Genomic DNA, 17,323 nt, shown 5'->3' on the forward strand with positions numbered 1-17,323 from the left:
TGAGTGCTCACTGTTAGCTATAACATGGACTTCATCTTCCAGGACAGATGAAAGAACAGTTACTTGGTAAAAATGGTCTCATTAGGTCTCTGGTTCAAAACTGCTAGATGTTGGTGTGTAGCTGTTAGGCTATAAGGCTAATATACCTACCTAATGAGATGTTGCCTGTGTTTTTTAGCCCTTGGAATTTTTCTGACTGCTTAATTTGAGTAGAAAATATTTTGGCAGGACTTTCAGCTCTTTATTTTGCTGTTCTGGGCTGAGTGCCAATGGGATAACAACATGAGTTGAGTCTGAGTGCTACAGCTCAGTAGTATTGGAGATACTAGTGAGAGGGTAGATTCCATGCATGTCTCCCAAAGTTTGGCAGCTGGACATGTGAAATGTTAGACATATATCCACAGCTGTGGAAGAGTTGCTGTAAGTGGCCAGGGGCTTTCAGCTGGAGTCAGGGAATAGTGATGGGTAAAATAATAATTTACGTTGTGTTGCTCAGTTCTTTGTTCCACTTTATGCATGAGTTTGTGCTGCTGCTCTAAGCTTGCTATAGAAACATTTAATCAGTAGACTTGCTGGGTTTCAGGAGGGCAGATGAGGAGGATCAGCAAGGCAACTTTAAGGAAAACCCAGTGACTGCCAAGTGGTAGTTGCTTTTCCAAACGTAATCTGAAGCTTCAGATCCTTTACCCCCCACCTACATGCCCCCAGAGCCTGATTCTTGAGTTCAACAGTCAAAGTCTTTTGATGTTTTACCTCCTTAGTTCTTTAGACTCCATGAGAAACCCTGTCAAAAAGGGTGTTAAACTGTTACTTGAAGCCTATCTGTAAGCCCAGGGTGGATGTTGTCAAACTGCAGTCTCTGGCTGTTTTTTAACATGTCCTTTCCTTTGTTTTCAAGTTGTGTGAATTTTTTCCATGAACTACTTGATCTCATATCTGGATGTTGTTGCATGCTGCTTCTTATTTCCCCACACACCCATTTAAACTTTGAGGCATAGACTGGTTTATGGGAAGAGGGTAACACTTGTGGTATTGGAGAGGAAAAGCAAAAATACTATTTATCACAAGGGAGATGGGAAGCTTACTTAATCTCAGTTTTCCTTTTGATTTTCAGAGGAATGACTTTCTTTTGGGTCTCTAGGTAGAATAAAAAGAAGCTATAGGCCTGAAGACCTTCTGAAGAGAGAAAACTGAAAGCAGAAAAGTGACAAATATAAAAAAAAACCAAAACCTCTTCCACTCTTCCATTTGTTTCTTGAGGCTTATTCTTCTTCCGCCACATCCCTTGCAAGTTTTGTAGCTAAAGGGTTAAAAATAATGAAGATATGTTACTAATCTGTTATTTAACCTCAGATTAGAGATTTTACTTCAGTCAGTCTTGGGATAATCTGACATAAATTGAAATGTTCAAAAACATGTGAGACCAGAGTAACAACAGACTATGCTAATTCATCTTCTCAGGGTAAAAATCCAGACTTGCAGTGCAGTTCAAAGCAGTTGAATCCGTCAGTTTAGAAGTTGAAGCGGATGGAACCGTCCCCTTTTATTGAATGTGAAATCTGCAAAGTCTGAAGATGGTGTTTGACTGGTGATATCAGTTGTCAGCACGTGTTTTCTTGCCACACTTAATAATATAGTGAGCACATGTTGTCATCAGAAGTCAACTTTCCTCTACAGCATATAGTAGAAGTGTTCCTGAAAACATGAGTAGAACTCTTGAAGTTCTTGGTTAGTAAACTACTAACAATACAGATCTCATTCTTTCCACCTACTCAGAATCACTCAAGAATATATCTTACTCAAATTTTTTGTGATTATTTTTTTGGCAGTTACTTCCAATTAATTGTTACTGGAATAATTTCTATATTTAAGGTGTTCTAATTTCTCTTGTGAGTTGTACTTGGTTCTAGATTACATTCTTACTGTTACCAGTGCATTGTAAAAATTATGTTTAACCTGATTTGGTTTTGTGTGAATAAAAAAACCATTTTGTTAGGAAATGTACCTTACTACAAAAACTGATGTTTTGAGGCTTTTTTTAAACAAGCAGTACATTAAGCGTGCTTAAGGCTAATGACCAGTATGTTTACGCATGTTTGTTGTAACCGTTAAGAGTTAAGCTCATTGACATACAATATACGTGTTCGTAATTCAGGCATTGACTCATTGGAATGAATGTAAACTAATAAAACATTTGATATGATGGGTTTTTCTCCTTTTCCCTCTCTTTCCACAGGTTGCAATTTAATAAGCATGGAATATTACGTGAGGAAGGTTTCTTAACTCCAAATAAGTATGACCCTGAGGCTATTAGCTTGTGGCTGCCTTTATCAAAGAATGTTGTCGGTCTAGATCTCGACACAGCAAAGTATATCCTAGCCAACATTGGAGACCACTTTTGTCAGCTAGTGATATCTGAAAAGGAAGTTATGTCTACTATTGAACCACACAGTAAGATCAATTTTTATTAAAAGAATCTGTATTTCAGTAGCTTTGTGTGAAACTTCAGGCTTCTGACCTGTGTGGAAATGCATGTATGCATTTGGAAATGGCATGTAAGACTTCAGTGTTCCCCTCTCTTCTCAGAGGTAATGGTTAAGATCCAGTGTGAACTAGTGTCAACAACTCTTTGCTCACAGGTAGGGGGAAAGGGAAAAGTAATTCTGCCCTTCTTTGTGTCAGAAGACTTTTTTCAACTTATCAAATGACTTTTCCTGCTGCAGAGTGTAATTCTGTTATGAATCAAAGTGTTAAAAAAAAAGAAAAAAAACCACCACCATAACCAAAGCAAAAAACCCAAACCAGCAGGCAGCTGACAGCAATCTATTCTTAGCATGTAAATGAAGGGAAGTTTTCATTTTGCACAGATTCTGTTAGATTGCTTTGGTCCTATTTTGTTGTTCTTGCATAATGGACCTAATGCTGCTTGTCAAGTCAGTAAAGAAATCTTTTTTTCTTCTACCGGAAACTTTCCAGTAGGACTGTTTCAAGTAATTATATGTACAGCCCTACTGGGAATAGACTAGAGAGGTGCTATTGGTGGGGTAACTGACTGTAGAGCTTCATCACTGCAACAGGCAAACCTTGCATCCTTGAACACAGGGTTCTGGCCATATCAGAACCTTTCTGTAGCAAACATGAGCAGACGAATGGGGAAGGCTGTGATCTTGCATAATCACTTCTCGGAGTAGAATGACTCTTAAAACAATGTTTGTTTTTTGGATTATAAGTACATGACTGAGATGCAGTACAGTTTAGAATACTGTCTGCCCAATGTTTTCTGGAAATGGGTAGTACTGACATTCTATAAAGACTGTATCAGTTTACCAGTCACTCCCAAGGTTTTGCACAGAATAAAAAAACCTGAACAAGCCTGAATGCCCTTCAAAAGGGGAGGGAAGACTCGATGTTTCAGAAATGCTTCCTGTGAGGTCTTACCCTGGACTACTTGGAATCTGCAAGCTCTGCTTTTCGCTTGAACTGAAACATATTCAGGCCTGTGAAGCCAAAGTATCAATAGCCAGAGAGGTACAGACTGGAATACTGAAACACTTTCAGAAGGATGAAATTTTGAGTGGAATACATGAAGCAAAGGGGAGATATCCTGTTTCTTAATAGCAGAGGATGCATCTGTTAGCATACTTAGCAGAAACATTCTCTGCTTAAAGGCACGTGAGTTCTGGAGTTGGTTTGAAAGGAGCAAAATGTCATGAATTCCTCTTGGTTTTTGCCCTGTCTAGTGAGAGGAAGGGAACTCAATTTCATTAAAATGGAGGGTATTTTTAATGCTCTAGGTAGGAAAGAAGTGATTTACAGTCTACATACTCATTCTTCTTTGAACAGTTCAGTGAAAGAGTGTTTACTCAATTGGCACAGGATAAAGGTAGATTCTTCTGCCACCGTGATTTGAAGTTATGGTAAACTTTTTTTCTGGGCAGAGTTCAGTTGAAATGATGCCTTTTCATAAAAACTATGTCTCTGACAAACTGACCTTTTCCAAAATGTCAAAATATTGTGTTCGGATACTACTTTTTAGGGGATCGTTTATGTTTGAATATTTTTGCATTCCACAGTATGTCTTGGGGTCAGCCCTTCTCTCTTTTACTAGTGAGTCACCAGACTGGTAGGTACAGCCACCAGACAAAGAAGTATGAGGGGGGAAGTTATTTGGGAGAGCTTCCTTAAAGAGAGTTCCTTAAAGGATTAGTAGAAAAGCACAAGTGAAATTATCCCTGTGTAGTAGAAGATTGACCAGTGTAGAAAGAACAGCTTGTGAGGTCACATTGTTCCTTGGCCACCAAGTGCCAAAAGGAGACAGGATCAAACTACAGAGAGGAAACAAGAGAATAGGAGGAGTAGAAAAGGACAAAATTCAGAAAACTGAAATATGAAATGACATGCAAAAGATTAAAAAAACCCCACCTTTTTCCTGTTTTGGGGAAATTGGAGGATTGGCCTAGAAAATGGTAAATATAGTACATGGTTTTTAAAAGGCAAAGAATGGAGCTGGTGATATTTAGACCTCTGTCTCCTGGAAGAATTTTGAAGCAAGTAGTCAAACAATTTTTACCTCCTACTTAAGAACAAATTGTGCCAAGCTATTCTAGGTTTTGTTCCATACATAGTTAATGGGCATTATACAGAAGAAAAGCAACAGATGTCTTGGATCCTGGTGTGGTTTTTTTAGCATATGTTAGGCCATGGTCTCTCATAACTTGCTTTTAAAATTAAGAAATGTTGTGGGCAGAAAAGTTTCAGAGAAGTTACAAGTGTGGAAGGAGGTAGGAGGAGGCAGATGTGTACTTTTTGTCTAGTCTGATTTTCTAACTGGTAATGTAATGAAATGAAGATCAGGCTAAAATAATCTGTACATAATGCAAGCCCTTGGAAGGGCTTGTAATTTTTTTTGGAGGACACTGCCAACATTTGAGATGTTTTGAGGGAACTGAAGAAGTGACTTAGGGTCAGGAATGGTGCAATATAGTGAGTACATCAGAAACCTGAACAGCAGTGGTCAGTTCTTCAGAGAAGAACTCACCATTCTGAGGATGTCTGATAGTTCTTCTCCTCCTTTTAGTAGTTTTTCGATATATTTATAGACTATTTGTCCATTATGCTATTGAATTGAGAGCAAGGACAAGCTGGTTCTGCCAAGCTAGACATTAAGTTACTACTAGTAAGCTAAGCTTAATTTTTTTCTAGGTTAGTTGTGGAATTTCACTTATGAGAATGGTAGCAGTGCACATGTTTACTTGGACAAATACATGTCAGGAGTAAGAGATGCAGTTGGTGCTGTACAGGAGAAAGCAAAATGGTCTTGATTGCTTAGACGCTGTTTTGGACCTACTTCTCTGAATCTGTAACAGCAAAGGCTTTATTTTGGAATTCCAATACAAAACCAAGTCTGAGTCTTATATCACTAAAGTGTTTCAATGTAGCTATACTTAAGATGCAAATATTTTGTTTTGTTTAAACTAATAATTTGACTAATCTGTCAATTATCACAGGACAGGTAGCCTGGAAGCGTGCAGTTCGTGGAGTTCGAGAAATGTGTGATGTCTGTGACACCACAATCTTCAACCTTCATTGGGTCTGCTCTAAGTGTGGCTTTGGCGTGTGTGTGGATTGTTACAGGATGAAGAAAAAAAGCATCCATGAAGGTGAGAATGCATATTGCTACTTTAAACAAAGGGGGGAGAGGGGAAAGAAAACCTGTATTTTGAACTTGGAAGTCAATAACAACCTTAAACAACAAGGCAATAAGCCTTCCCAGCAAAAAGAACATGTTGTAGACCTGTGGTTTGGTATACCAATAATAGTAAAATATGTAGCTTTCCAGAGGAGGATGAAAGATGTACTAATAAAACAATTTAATGGTTTTGTTTTACAGATGATGACTCAGATACTTTCTCCTGGTTTAAATGTGTGAAGGGGCAGGTACATGAACCAGAGAATCTAATGCCTACACAAATAATTCCCGGAAAAGGTATTTTAAATATCTGATTGGGATGAAAAAATGCTATAGGCTTTTGCTGTCTTTTGTATGTTGATATTGTACTGAGTGAGGGGGTTTTTTAGTAATAAAGTTAGTAAAAGCTTAGTATTTATTGTCCAAAGACTGGAACAGCCTGTGTACTTAATCCTATTTTATTATCTTTGACCTTTATGAAGAAGTAGCAAAACGTCTTGTTTAATGAACTGTGTTTGTGTACTATTGTTTACCTGCATAGCATACACAATTTTTTTAAAAATCTTATTGAATGCTGGATGTTCAAATTACATGTGAGCTCATTAATGACTCTTTTCCTTCAGCTCTCTACGATGTTGGTGATATTGTTCACTCTATAAGAACAAAATGGGGAATAAAGGCAAATTGTCCTTGTGCAAATAAGCAGTTCAAGACGCTATCAAAGCCAACTCTAAAGGAGGATTCAAAACAGGTATTGCTACTGTCTTACACTATGTCTGTGTAGTACAGGTTTGCCTCAGGCTACTACCCATATTGGAAGCCTATGTTAATTGACTTTGTAGGTATGCCAATCCTGACTACTACCGATAACCTTATTGTGTAGGTCTTTGTTCAAAATCTGTATTCAGTATTCATCTTTCTGGTTCAGGTCTTTTTTAAGTTTTAGGGAAAATCTCATTGTGTCCCTTCTGACACACTGATGCCTCAGTAAGTGACCTATCCTTGAAAAATGCTCAGGATTTTTTAGAGCAAAAATAGGATTAGACTGAGAGAACCCTTAAGAGAACTGTCTTAAGTACAGACTAGTGGGAATGGTTGTAAAGTGTAGGCTATCCCTTTTGTCCTGGAGATGTAATACATGCAGCAACTAAAAGAATAAGTAGGGTGGAAAAGCACTAGAATTCATACAAGAACTAAACATGAATAAAATTGAAGGCTAGAGCAGCATGGAGAAGCACTGACTTCTCTGGGAATCCTGATGGAATGTTTGCTGCTCATTATATTAAAAAAAAAAAAAACCACACACAAAAAAACCCACCAACCCCAAACAAACAAAATCCTACTGTATGTTTAATTGTAAACGGATGTAGTATTTTTCTTTTAAAAATAGAGCACAAATTTATGGCTTAGTTTTGCAGCATCTTACAAGAAACCAGCTGAATTAAGTAATTTTAATTTTGTTGTATGCTTATTCGTAAACTTATTTTGAGAATAAATGTGTTATCTCAAGTGTAAGTAGCAGGCTGAACTTGGTTTTGGTGTTGGTAATCGATAGAAGAGACGAAAAATATTTTGATGTGTTAAAAGCGAGGAAGATGTTTATATGATTCAAAAGTTAGCCTACAACTGACCTAGCTTCAGTTTTCTGTTTCAGAAGATTTTCTCTATGACCCTGGACAATCAGCTGCATTGAAATTTATCTATACCTCTCTTTCTGTAAAATTAGGTACTGCAGTGGTTGTATGAGGATAAGACTATTAAAGTTTGTAGCAGTTTATATTATGTCATGTTTGGAATCTTTACCAAGCATCAGCAGTCATTAAGAGATGAAATAAAGAATATAACAATAGGCAGACAAAGGTGCAGAATAATTTCTTGACTGGGAAGTATTTGAGCAGAGAGAAGAAATGTAGCCAGTCATGCAGGAATCCCAGGCCAAAGCGGTAGTTCTGGTTAGTCTATTACCTAGAGTCTCCAAATGAGTAGATAAATCAGCTGCATAGGAGATGTACAGTAGTCCTGTGCTCGGATTGTGCTGGCCAGGCCAGTGCTGCACTCATATGCAGGTGTACTTTAGACCTGTCAGGTGAGCAGACTTTTGCCACCTTCTTAAGATAAAAATTTAGGAGTGCTATGTATTTGTTTTAGTCTACTGAACTAGACCTCCAGCATAGCCCTGGTCTGAACATCAGCTATCACTAGAATTGTGAGAGTGCTGCTATTAAAATGGCATTTGGTTTGCTAGAAAATGTATCTGGGAACTTGGCTTTCTGTGCTTGTCATGAGAGGTGATGGAGTCTGTGGCCTGCTTTTAAAATCTGGAGATCCTGAATCCTCCTGGATTGTCATCTCTGGCTGATAGTGAGATGCAATGCTGACCTCTTGTGGAGATAAGATATTTTTTGAAGGGCAGAACCTTTTTTTTGGCAAAAGAATTAATTTGGACATGTTTATTGCTTGCTTCCCTTTTCTGAGTAGAGTGTGTTTGTGTCTAATCAAGTTCTCACATTGTTTTTTCAGAACTTGGTACCTGGAGAGAGGACCAGCCTTCAACATAACAGCTTTGTCCTGAGCCCACAAGTCACTACACACGATCCTCCTGTAAAGTCAGCAATTGGAAGTAAACAAACTGCTTCAGTAAATACTTCTCCTTCATTAAGTTGGTTATCAAATCTAACAAGTGGAAACGTGAATAAAGAAAACAAAGGTATGTGCAGAACCACTGAAGAGTAAACCCTTTGTGGCTGTTTGTCAGAAGACTATAGATCAAACCCAGCAATATCTTGCATTGAGAATGATATAATCTGCCTGCTGGGGTGGGCGTTCTATGCCTGTACTGCAAAACTGGTCCATGGCAATGACTTGGAGTAAAACCTGGCAGGGTTAGCATTTTTTTTTTTCTAAGACTGGATTCATATCCCATAGATGCAAATATTCTGGAAAATTCAGATTGAGAATGCATTTACTTTAGAATGTGTGATTTTTAAAAAACTTTGGAGTATTGAAGAAAGTTAAGTGAAAGGAGTATTTCATCTGCATGTATTGAGAGATGATTTATACATACAAGTACATACATACATGTATGCATATTGGGAGTATCTTGTCTTTAAAAAAAAATTCAAAAGCATATGTTTCTCATGGTTCAGAGGATTAGTCTTTGCTTCATTCTCAGATGTGCTCTTTTCTTCATTTCAGAGAAACTCCTCATACCTATTTCAAGGAATGAAAATAAACCTCTTCAGACACTCCCTAGTTTAGCTAAGCCTGCTGCAGCCCTGCAGACATTCAACAGTGCAATATTAACACCCGTGAGCAACAATAACACAGGTTTCTTGCGGAATCTCTTGAACTCTTCTGGAGGAAAGGTATATGAAAAATTTTGGTTTACAGGTTTGAGTTGATACTAAACTACTGTTCTAAACCTGTGAACAACTACCATGAACGTTAGTCACAGTAGGTAAAATTCTGTCTTTGTTTGGGAAAAAAGACTTAATTCAGTTTCTATGTTGCAGTGCTCCAGTTAGTGCTTTCTAGAGGAGTAGCTTCGTGGTAATGCCGGCAAGTCTTACTTGGTGAGGGGTGGGGAACCAAGTGATAAAGCAGATTAAGTTACTTAGGCTAGTGTCTGGCAGGTACATTGACTGGCATGTCCATTAGACTCAAAAAACAAGCATCAAGGAACTTACAGATGGAGGGAAAAAGATTCCATGGTGGGTGACTGTTTCTCATACCTCATTTGCAGGCTGTTTCATTTCAGATGTTCCTGGGCTTTGTTTGCTCTTACAGATATGACTTCAAAATGGTAGGGTAAAATACTGTGCTTGAGAGTTCCTTGATGAAACTGCATTTCTGTTCTTGATATAAAGAAAGTCCTGATCGTGCTGTATTTCATGGTTTTCTGCAGCACTGCTGAAATGTAAATCAGAGTAAAGTTGTTATGCCAGAATGCTGTAGACAAAGTGTCAGAAATGGCATTGGCATTTAATGGTGGTGAGTTTCTAAACAGGAAAGTTCTGCAGATTTTTGTTTCTCTGCACAACTGTGAGCTCAAGTGAAAAATTTTGAAAGTGGCAAATATCTTTTTTAAAGTCTGTAGGTCAAGGCAACAGAAAAGTGCACCAACTTCTGTTTTTGTTCTTTCTCTTTTTTTTAATCAGTCAGACAATGGACTCAAAAGTACACCCAAAATCCTTGATGACATTTTTGCTTCCCTGGTGCAAAATAGAACCATTACAGATTTGCCTAAGAAACCTCAAGGATTGACTATAAAGCCTACAATAATGGGGTTCGATACGCCTCACTACTGGTTATGTGATAACCGCTTGCTATGTCTTCAAGATCCCAACAATGAAAGTAATTGGAATGTCTTCAGAGAGTGCTGGAAGCAGGGACAGGTATTTAAGTTTTTCTGCCTTTTTTCCATTTTCTGTTCATCTACTTTGCCATTTAATTGAAGTGCAGGTACAAACTTACTGCAATGATAATAAGCAGCGCTAAGCCTTCATAAAATGTACTACGTGAACAGTGTTAGATCCTTGGATAAAAGGGTGTATGTTTTACTATTCAAAATCAGTTTCTAAACACAGTGCTGAATTTATGGCTCTCTATAAAAAGCTGCCCTATAGCTTGAAGTAAAGAATGATCAAATGCATGGCATAATTCTGGTAAGGCAGGCTGAGCATTTATTTTAGGAAATACAGTGTTCGCAAAGTGCCTGTGTTTTAAATGTTCAGTAAGTTTAATGCATTACCCTATTCTGGTTGGAATTGGAATTTCTGGCGTTTAATAATTCTTCTGAATGTATTCTTCTTCATAGCCTGTAATGGTGTCAGGAGTGCATCACAAATTAAATGCAGACCTCTGGAGACCTGAGTCCTTTAGGAAGGAATTTGGCCAGCAGGAAGTAGATCTGGTTAACTGCAGGACCAATGAAATCATTACTGGAGCTACTGTAGGGGATTTTTGGGATGGATTTGAAGATATTTCAAGTAAGTAGTGTGAATTTTTGTTCCAATAGGTAAAATACTCAGCAGCAATAATTTTGCCCTAGCACGAATTTGTCATTAAGCAGTGTAAAAGATGTTCCAGGCTTTTCCTTCATCCTGGACAGTGTGTCTGCAGTGTATTCTCACTGTGTATGCTTGTGGGATGGTGGATTGGATAGAAACTGTCAGCCGCATGGAGTACTCTCCTACAGGAGTATGTTTGGCTGCCTTTAGTCTTCTGGGGAAGCATTCTGAGAAAGTTTGGGATCTCCCTAGCAAGTAGATTCACCTGTCAGCTTTTTTAACCAGTTGAGTGAAACATAAAAGAGCATGTGTAGGGTTGGTGCTCTCACAGTAATTGGGTTCTGCTGTTTTAACTTGCAGGTGCCTTTTGTTCCTAAAGTTACTTTGTATAAAAATGGGTTTAGGGGAGGTGAGCATGAGGTTTGGTGTTGTTTTCACTTCTAGGTGAAAACAAACTTTTTCTAGGAGAAATAGTACTTGCCATGGCATCTGGAGTTCTATTTCATCTGTTTGTGTGAAGTAAACTTACAGAATTTGGTACTTGGGGCAAGAAGAGTTGGGAGCCGGAAGGCTCACTAACACTTTTCTGTTACTTGATCTTTGAAAAGATCTGGCTTTATCATCAGCTACTCTAGCCTCAAATACAAAACAGTTGCCTGAGCTAAATTGTAGGAAGTGGTCGGGCAGGTGAGCTGGTAAAGGTTACTTGTCTAGGCTGAATTCTTCTGTCATAACATGTTTGTCACAGCAGTAATACCCAACTGTGGTGTCAGGTGAACTTGTATGTCTTCAGTTCTACATAAATAGTTTTTGAATGAACATGATTTTAAGCTACAATAAGTATTTCTTTGTCTTGATTCTTTGGATTTTGAGTTGTACAACTGTTAAAAACTAAGACTTGTTAATATTTGACAATAGGTCGCCTGAGAACAGAAGAAGGAGAGCCAATGGTGTTGAAGCTTAAAGACTGGCCTCCAGGAGAAGACTTCAGAGATATGATGCCTTCTCGGTATGAATTTACAAAGAAACTGTTCATCATTTGTGTGGTACACCCCCAAAATAATGGAATATAGGTATACTGTTACGTTTTGACACCTGCTTCAGCTTTGAGAAGCAGTTGGTCACATGCGAACCATTTTGTTTCTCAGAGATGCCTGACATAGCTGGAAATGCTAAACAAGTTTTATGATAAATTTTTATCTAGTTCATTGTATTTATTGTCAAGTAAAGTGAGTACCTAAAATTGCTAAGGATTGGTTGAACTTTTGGAAGCCTCCTAAAAGCCTGAGTCACTTTGGAGTCTTAAGCTCAGTTGAAGCTTATTTTTTGCTGAACTTTAAGTATTCTGACTTACTTGATTTGATATTAGTTAAGATGATTACACAAGGAAATAACATTAACATTACTCCAGAGCAGTTGAATTTGTTTATCTGCTGTATTCCTGTGCCTTGCTTGTTTTTTTTCCTTTTCATGGTGTCCAGTAAACCCCCTGGGGGAAGGACTACAGTTTCTTGACTGGAGAAAGTTTTTGTTGCAGTCTAATTTAGTCTGCTTTTTTTATCAGTTCCTAATGTTGTTAAATTGTGCTGTATTACTTTAGGTTTGATGATTTGATGAAAAATATTCCGTTGCCAGAATACACTAGGAGAGGTGGCAAGCTCAACCTTGCCTCTCGACTTCCTAACTATTTTGTACGACCAGATTTGGGCCCAAAGATGTACAATGCGTACGGTAAGGAATTTTTCACTCTAAAGGTCACATTGACCACACATTCAAATTAAAATTTACTGTAAATTGAATGAATCCTTGCTGTTGTAGACAATTTGATTTATCTCATTGATCTGAAAGCCTAACTTTGGCTCACTTACAGGTATTAGTGATGTCCAGAGCATTATATGATTTTATTAAATGCGTTTTGTCCAAGTGGTTTCAAGCCAATAATACTTATTCCTAGTCTTCTCAACTTGTTCCACATGTGTACACACAGCCTCTCTTTCCTATAGCTGGGAACATGTATTTGTTGTTTTGCTACTTTTGGCTGTATCACTTCTGTTACTTCTCCTTTTTGGGCTGTATCGTTTAGTTTTTAATCTGTTCTGGAGCTGTTCTTTCCATGGCTAGTTCATCTGCTGTCACTCAAAAGGCATTTAAAACTAAGTGTGATCATGGCCAGCAAAGAGATCTTGGGTAGTAAATACTGTAGGAGCTGTCTTTTAGAGTGAAAAAGAGACTTTCTGAGAATACTTTGTTCTAAACTACTATAGAAACCTTCTAGCAGGCCTTAAATGTGACTTTGATATATCATACAGGCTAGGTATAGATGTGGATCAATGTGTCAGCCTGTAAACTGATTGCTTGGGAAGACACAAACAAGATGGGGCAAGGTCCTGGATATAAAATATATTGCTGTACTGGAATCATTTGCTGATAAAAGTAAAAACTCTCTGGTCCCTTCAGATAGTGCTGCTGAGTGTGGCATAAGTTTGTTTGTTTTTGTTTTTTTGTCTTACTAATGTACCTGCTATTCTTTTTTTCTTCCTCCAGGCTTAATAACACCAGAGGATAGAAAATATGGCACAACAAACCTCCATTTAGATGTGTCTGATGCAGCTAATGTTATGGTTTATGTGGGTATCCCTAAAGGCCAGGCTGATCAAGAAGAAGGTAAAGTCTGTCTTGTGTTCTGGGAATTATTTCTGTGGTTGGTGGGAAGGTCTTTTAGTGTAACTGCTTGTATTTATTCTCAACAGAAGTGCTTAAAACCATACAAGATGGTGATTCTGATGAATTGACAATTAAGCGTTTTACTGAAAGTAGAGAAAAACCTGGAGCTCTGTGGCACATTTATGCTGCTAAAGATACAGAGAAGATCCGTGAATTCCTTAAAAAGGTAAGCCATTAATCTTAAAACCCCCCTGATCTTCTGTCTATTTGGGCTTGCAAATATGTATCCTTGGACTTTTCTCTGCGTTCCTATCCCAGTTGTTCTGGAAACAATTGTACTTGTGTCCCAGACAAAACTACTCATGTGCCATGAATCTTGTAGGATCTGAGAAGGGTAGCAAGTTGAAGGTTGAAGTTATCCTGTATGTAGATACACTGCTTTTTCCCACACTTCTTACAGCACAAGTAATGATGTTATGTAATGAACAAAAAAAAAAAGCTGGTTTAGATTTAAGCAAAACCACAGTTTAATCTTAAACTAGATCCTTCTTAAAATGTTCTTGGGAAATGTCAGATCAATATGTGGTACATAAAGTTCTTTCTCATTCTCTCCCTTTTCCTGCCTTTTTTTCCCCATACCTTTATGAAGTTTGGATTAAGGGAAAAGAGTAAGTTATTTTGGGTGATGTCTTCATGGGAGTTAAAAGTTTAGTAGAGATGCGACACTACATCCAAAAGGGCTTGTTTCAGTACTTAAATTCACCACAAATGGTCCAGAGTTCTTGGTGGTCTTAATTCTGGAACTTCTTTGGTGCTCTAAAAGTGGAAAGAGCTAATATGTTGATGTTTAAAAGGATAAATGGGATCATCTGAACAACTCTTGGCTTTGTCAGCCTGATTACTGTCTTGGGCAGAAGCTTAGGCTACAGCAGATTTGTTTAGTATTAACCAGGAACAAATCTTACACTTGATAAAACATGATACTGAATTTGATAGGCCTTGGGATTTTGAGTTTTGGCAGCTTGTCTTGGAGTAGAACCAAGCTGTTTATCTCCTCCCAAATGATTTTTTGGGCTATACAGTCCTGGGTGTAAATGATTGCCACAGCAAATTGGATTTATACTGGAAGTTTTTGCAGAAATTCTCTCCCCACAGCCCTCAAATTTCTAAAGTGCTTGTTGTGCCTCCCAGCGTTGTATTTCTTGTATCTAGTTCACATCCTCTGTTTTGGTCAGTGAGCATACTGACTAATGCTGGCCTCAGGGCAGACACCCGCTGAATTCCACACTTGGTAGTTTCTTCCAGTTACAGGCTATAGCAGTGTAAGAGTATTGATCCTGTATATGATAGTGGTCCCCACTGTGAACACAAGTGAGTCACTTAACCCTTCTGTTTCTTCTTCCTGTAAGTTGGGTTTACTTGCATTTCCTATATCTACCTTTGCAATGTGACTGTGAAGCAAGAGGGACTGAGAAATTATGAAGCCTTGACAAACTAAGGACTGAATTAAGAATCCAAACCTTTCATTGTATACTCTTCCACCTGAACACACGGTGCAAATCACCCTGGCATGTGTGCATACAGGGTACCACAGATACACCTTAATTATCCAGTAAGGCTGTTAAATTATAATACCTGTTGTCTTGTGACTTTCCAGGTTGCGGAAGAACAAGGTCAAGAAAACCCTGTAGATCACGATCCCATTCATGATCAGAGTTGGTACTTGGACCGACCACTAAGAAAACGCCTTCATCAAGAGTATGGAGTTCAAGGCTGGGCTATTGTACAGTTTCTAGGAGACGTAGTTTTCATTCCAGCAGGAGCTCCACACCAGGCAAGGACCAGGGACACGGTTACAACCTGACCCCTTGGGCAGACTTCAGAGCACATGGCTAAGCTAATGCTTGTTTCTTCTCTCCAGGTTCATAATTTGTACAGTTGTATTAAAGTTGCAGAAGACTTTGTATCCCCAGAGCATGTCAAACACTGCTTCTGGCTCACTCAGGAATTTAGATATCTGTCGCATATGCATACGAACCATGAAGATAAATTGCAGGTAACTTACCAATGTTCAAGATGAACCCTGCCCCTCTTAAGCCTTTCAGAAAACCCCACCAAACATGCAAAAAAACAACCCTCACCAAACCCATAAGGGGTGGGTGTGTCCACATGACCCAAGTTGCTTTCATGTTCAGATCAGCCTTAATGCATTGGATCTTGAAGAGGAATTTCCATAGGCTTTTGAATTGTAACTGATTTTTAGTAGTTTTGAGGAAACCTTCTGAAGCTTCTCCTGAGATTCTTTCGAAATGTTTCCTTCTCCTTTTTCTTTTGTTTTCCTTCTAGCTGAGCTTGCAATACTCTCATCAGGCTACAGGGTTTCAGTTTATATCCTGTTAGAATTTGAACCTTATTTTCACAAGTTAGTGACTTACATGAAGGTTGTGCAGATGAGCACATTTAAACTGAATGGAAAGCTGCATGGGCTGTGGGGATGTGGGGAAGCTGTACAGGTGTCTTCTGCACATCAGAGGCTTCCAACCTGACCTTAACCATGCTGTTTACTTGCAAAACTGAACGCCTTCTCTCTTCCTCCTAGGTGAAGAATGTCATATACCATGCTGTTAAAGATGCGGTTGGGATACTGAGGGCTAATGAATCCAGCCTTAGCAGACCGTAAAGTAGAAAGCCTTAACCACACACTATGAAACAGAAGCACTGGCAGCTGTTTTAACTACTCAGTCAGGACCTCTGTGGACTTTGAGATTATATGAATGTTACCTCATCTTCCTTTCAGCAGTACCAGAGGATCGTGGTACTATGTTCTGTGTATTCTTCCAATGTTTACAAACCTGATATGTATATGTAGTAATATGTATGGACTGTGGCATACTGTGAATGCTCAGTTGCAATAGAACTTTATATGGAGTTGCTCTCCAGACTGTACAAAATACCTCCTATAGAACTGTCGGAATCTATTCCAAATTACTCATTTGAAAAATATTATTCAAGACGTTGTAAAGCCCAATTTTTAAAATTTATTTTGGGGTGGGAGGAAGGACGGAGTCACCCAAGTTAATAACCAATTTACATAAAAATAAGAATGCAGTTCTGGAATTTCACATTAACATAGAACTAGCATTTAAAAGTAGCTTTAAGCTATTGTATAGTAACATAGAGATGGGGGTTAACCATCTTTAGGTAAATGTATTTAAATTTCTAAATGTTAAGAGAAGCTTTTAATCAAATGTCTTCTGTTTGAAACTGCTCTTTAATTTGAACTGATGTTTGATTCTCTGGTTTTTAACACTGAATGGACTACATAAAATTCTTCTATTTCAGATATTGTGCCTTGCCTGGCTTCTTCAGTTGACTCTTTAAAATGCAATTAATTTGATGCAGTGCTTTGAAATGCAAAAGCAAGTTGTGTATCATATACTGCTTTTAAGGTATCTGAAGGGTTAGGGTATTGAATTTAGCGATCTGTCTAGCAGATCTGTCTTACAGCTTTTTTTTGGTTAACCAAAGCATGACTTAGTTTGACTACTGCTTCTCAGCCAATGCCACGACTATGGTCTGTATCAAATGAGTTTTGCAGCTTCAGTCTTAAATGGCACACACATTGCTCCAAAATTACTTAGAGAAATCATCAAACTTAAAACAGGCACAGGCTTCAAGAGTGGAAAAAGCACATCTCTCATCAAACATGATAAGATAAAATGAACCCTTCTGTTCTTCAGTGTCCTTTCCAGCACTGAAGTGTGCAGGATAGCTGTTGGGAAGAGCCAGGCAGAAGGGGAACTTCCTAGTTAGCAACAAATTAACAAACTGTGCAAATCTGTGCAAATTTCCCCTCCCTGCAGTACTTCACCTGCAACTAATGATCAGCATTAACTGTTCTGTTGCAGGTGACAGTTTTGGTGTTTTGGTTTTTTTTGATTTGGGTTTTTTGGGGGTTTTG

The 17,323-nt window shown here is 38.3% G+C and overlaps 1 protein-coding gene across 4 annotated transcripts in view; it reads left to right on the forward strand.

The window, feature by feature from the left end:
- The window catches only part of KDM3A (lysine demethylase 3A), a 31,705-nt gene extending 15,016 nt beyond the window's left edge, over positions 1-16,689 (forward strand). For all 4 annotated transcript variants that reach the window (XM_049830992.1, XM_049831003.1, XM_049830983.1 and 1 more), the window contains 15 exons: positions 2,237-2,451; positions 5,508-5,660; positions 5,891-5,986; positions 6,313-6,440; positions 8,210-8,396; positions 8,885-9,054; positions 9,847-10,083; positions 10,506-10,677; positions 11,617-11,707; positions 12,299-12,429; positions 13,243-13,362; positions 13,449-13,588; positions 15,020-15,196; positions 15,284-15,418; positions 15,962-16,689. In XM_049830992.1, coding sequence (XP_049686949.1) covers positions 2,237-2,451; positions 5,508-5,660; positions 5,891-5,986; positions 6,313-6,440; positions 8,210-8,396; positions 8,885-9,054; positions 9,847-10,083; positions 10,506-10,677; positions 11,617-11,707; positions 12,299-12,429; positions 13,243-13,362; positions 13,449-13,588; positions 15,020-15,196; positions 15,284-15,418; positions 15,962-16,042 — 2,233 coding nt within the window. In that variant the 3' untranslated portion in view covers positions 16,043-16,689. The remainder of the gene's footprint in view (positions 1-2,236; positions 2,452-5,507; positions 5,661-5,890; positions 5,987-6,312; positions 6,441-8,209; positions 8,397-8,884; positions 9,055-9,846; positions 10,084-10,505; positions 10,678-11,616; positions 11,708-12,298; positions 12,430-13,242; positions 13,363-13,448; positions 13,589-15,019; positions 15,197-15,283; positions 15,419-15,961) is intronic.
- The last annotated feature ends 634 nt before the right edge of the window (positions 16,690-17,323 follow it).

The sequence above is a fragment of the Accipiter gentilis genome, chromosome 3 (assembly GCF_929443795.1).
Source record: "Accipiter gentilis chromosome 3, bAccGen1.1, whole genome shotgun sequence".
Classification (NCBI taxonomy): Eukaryota; Metazoa; Chordata; class Aves; order Accipitriformes; family Accipitridae; genus Astur; species Astur gentilis.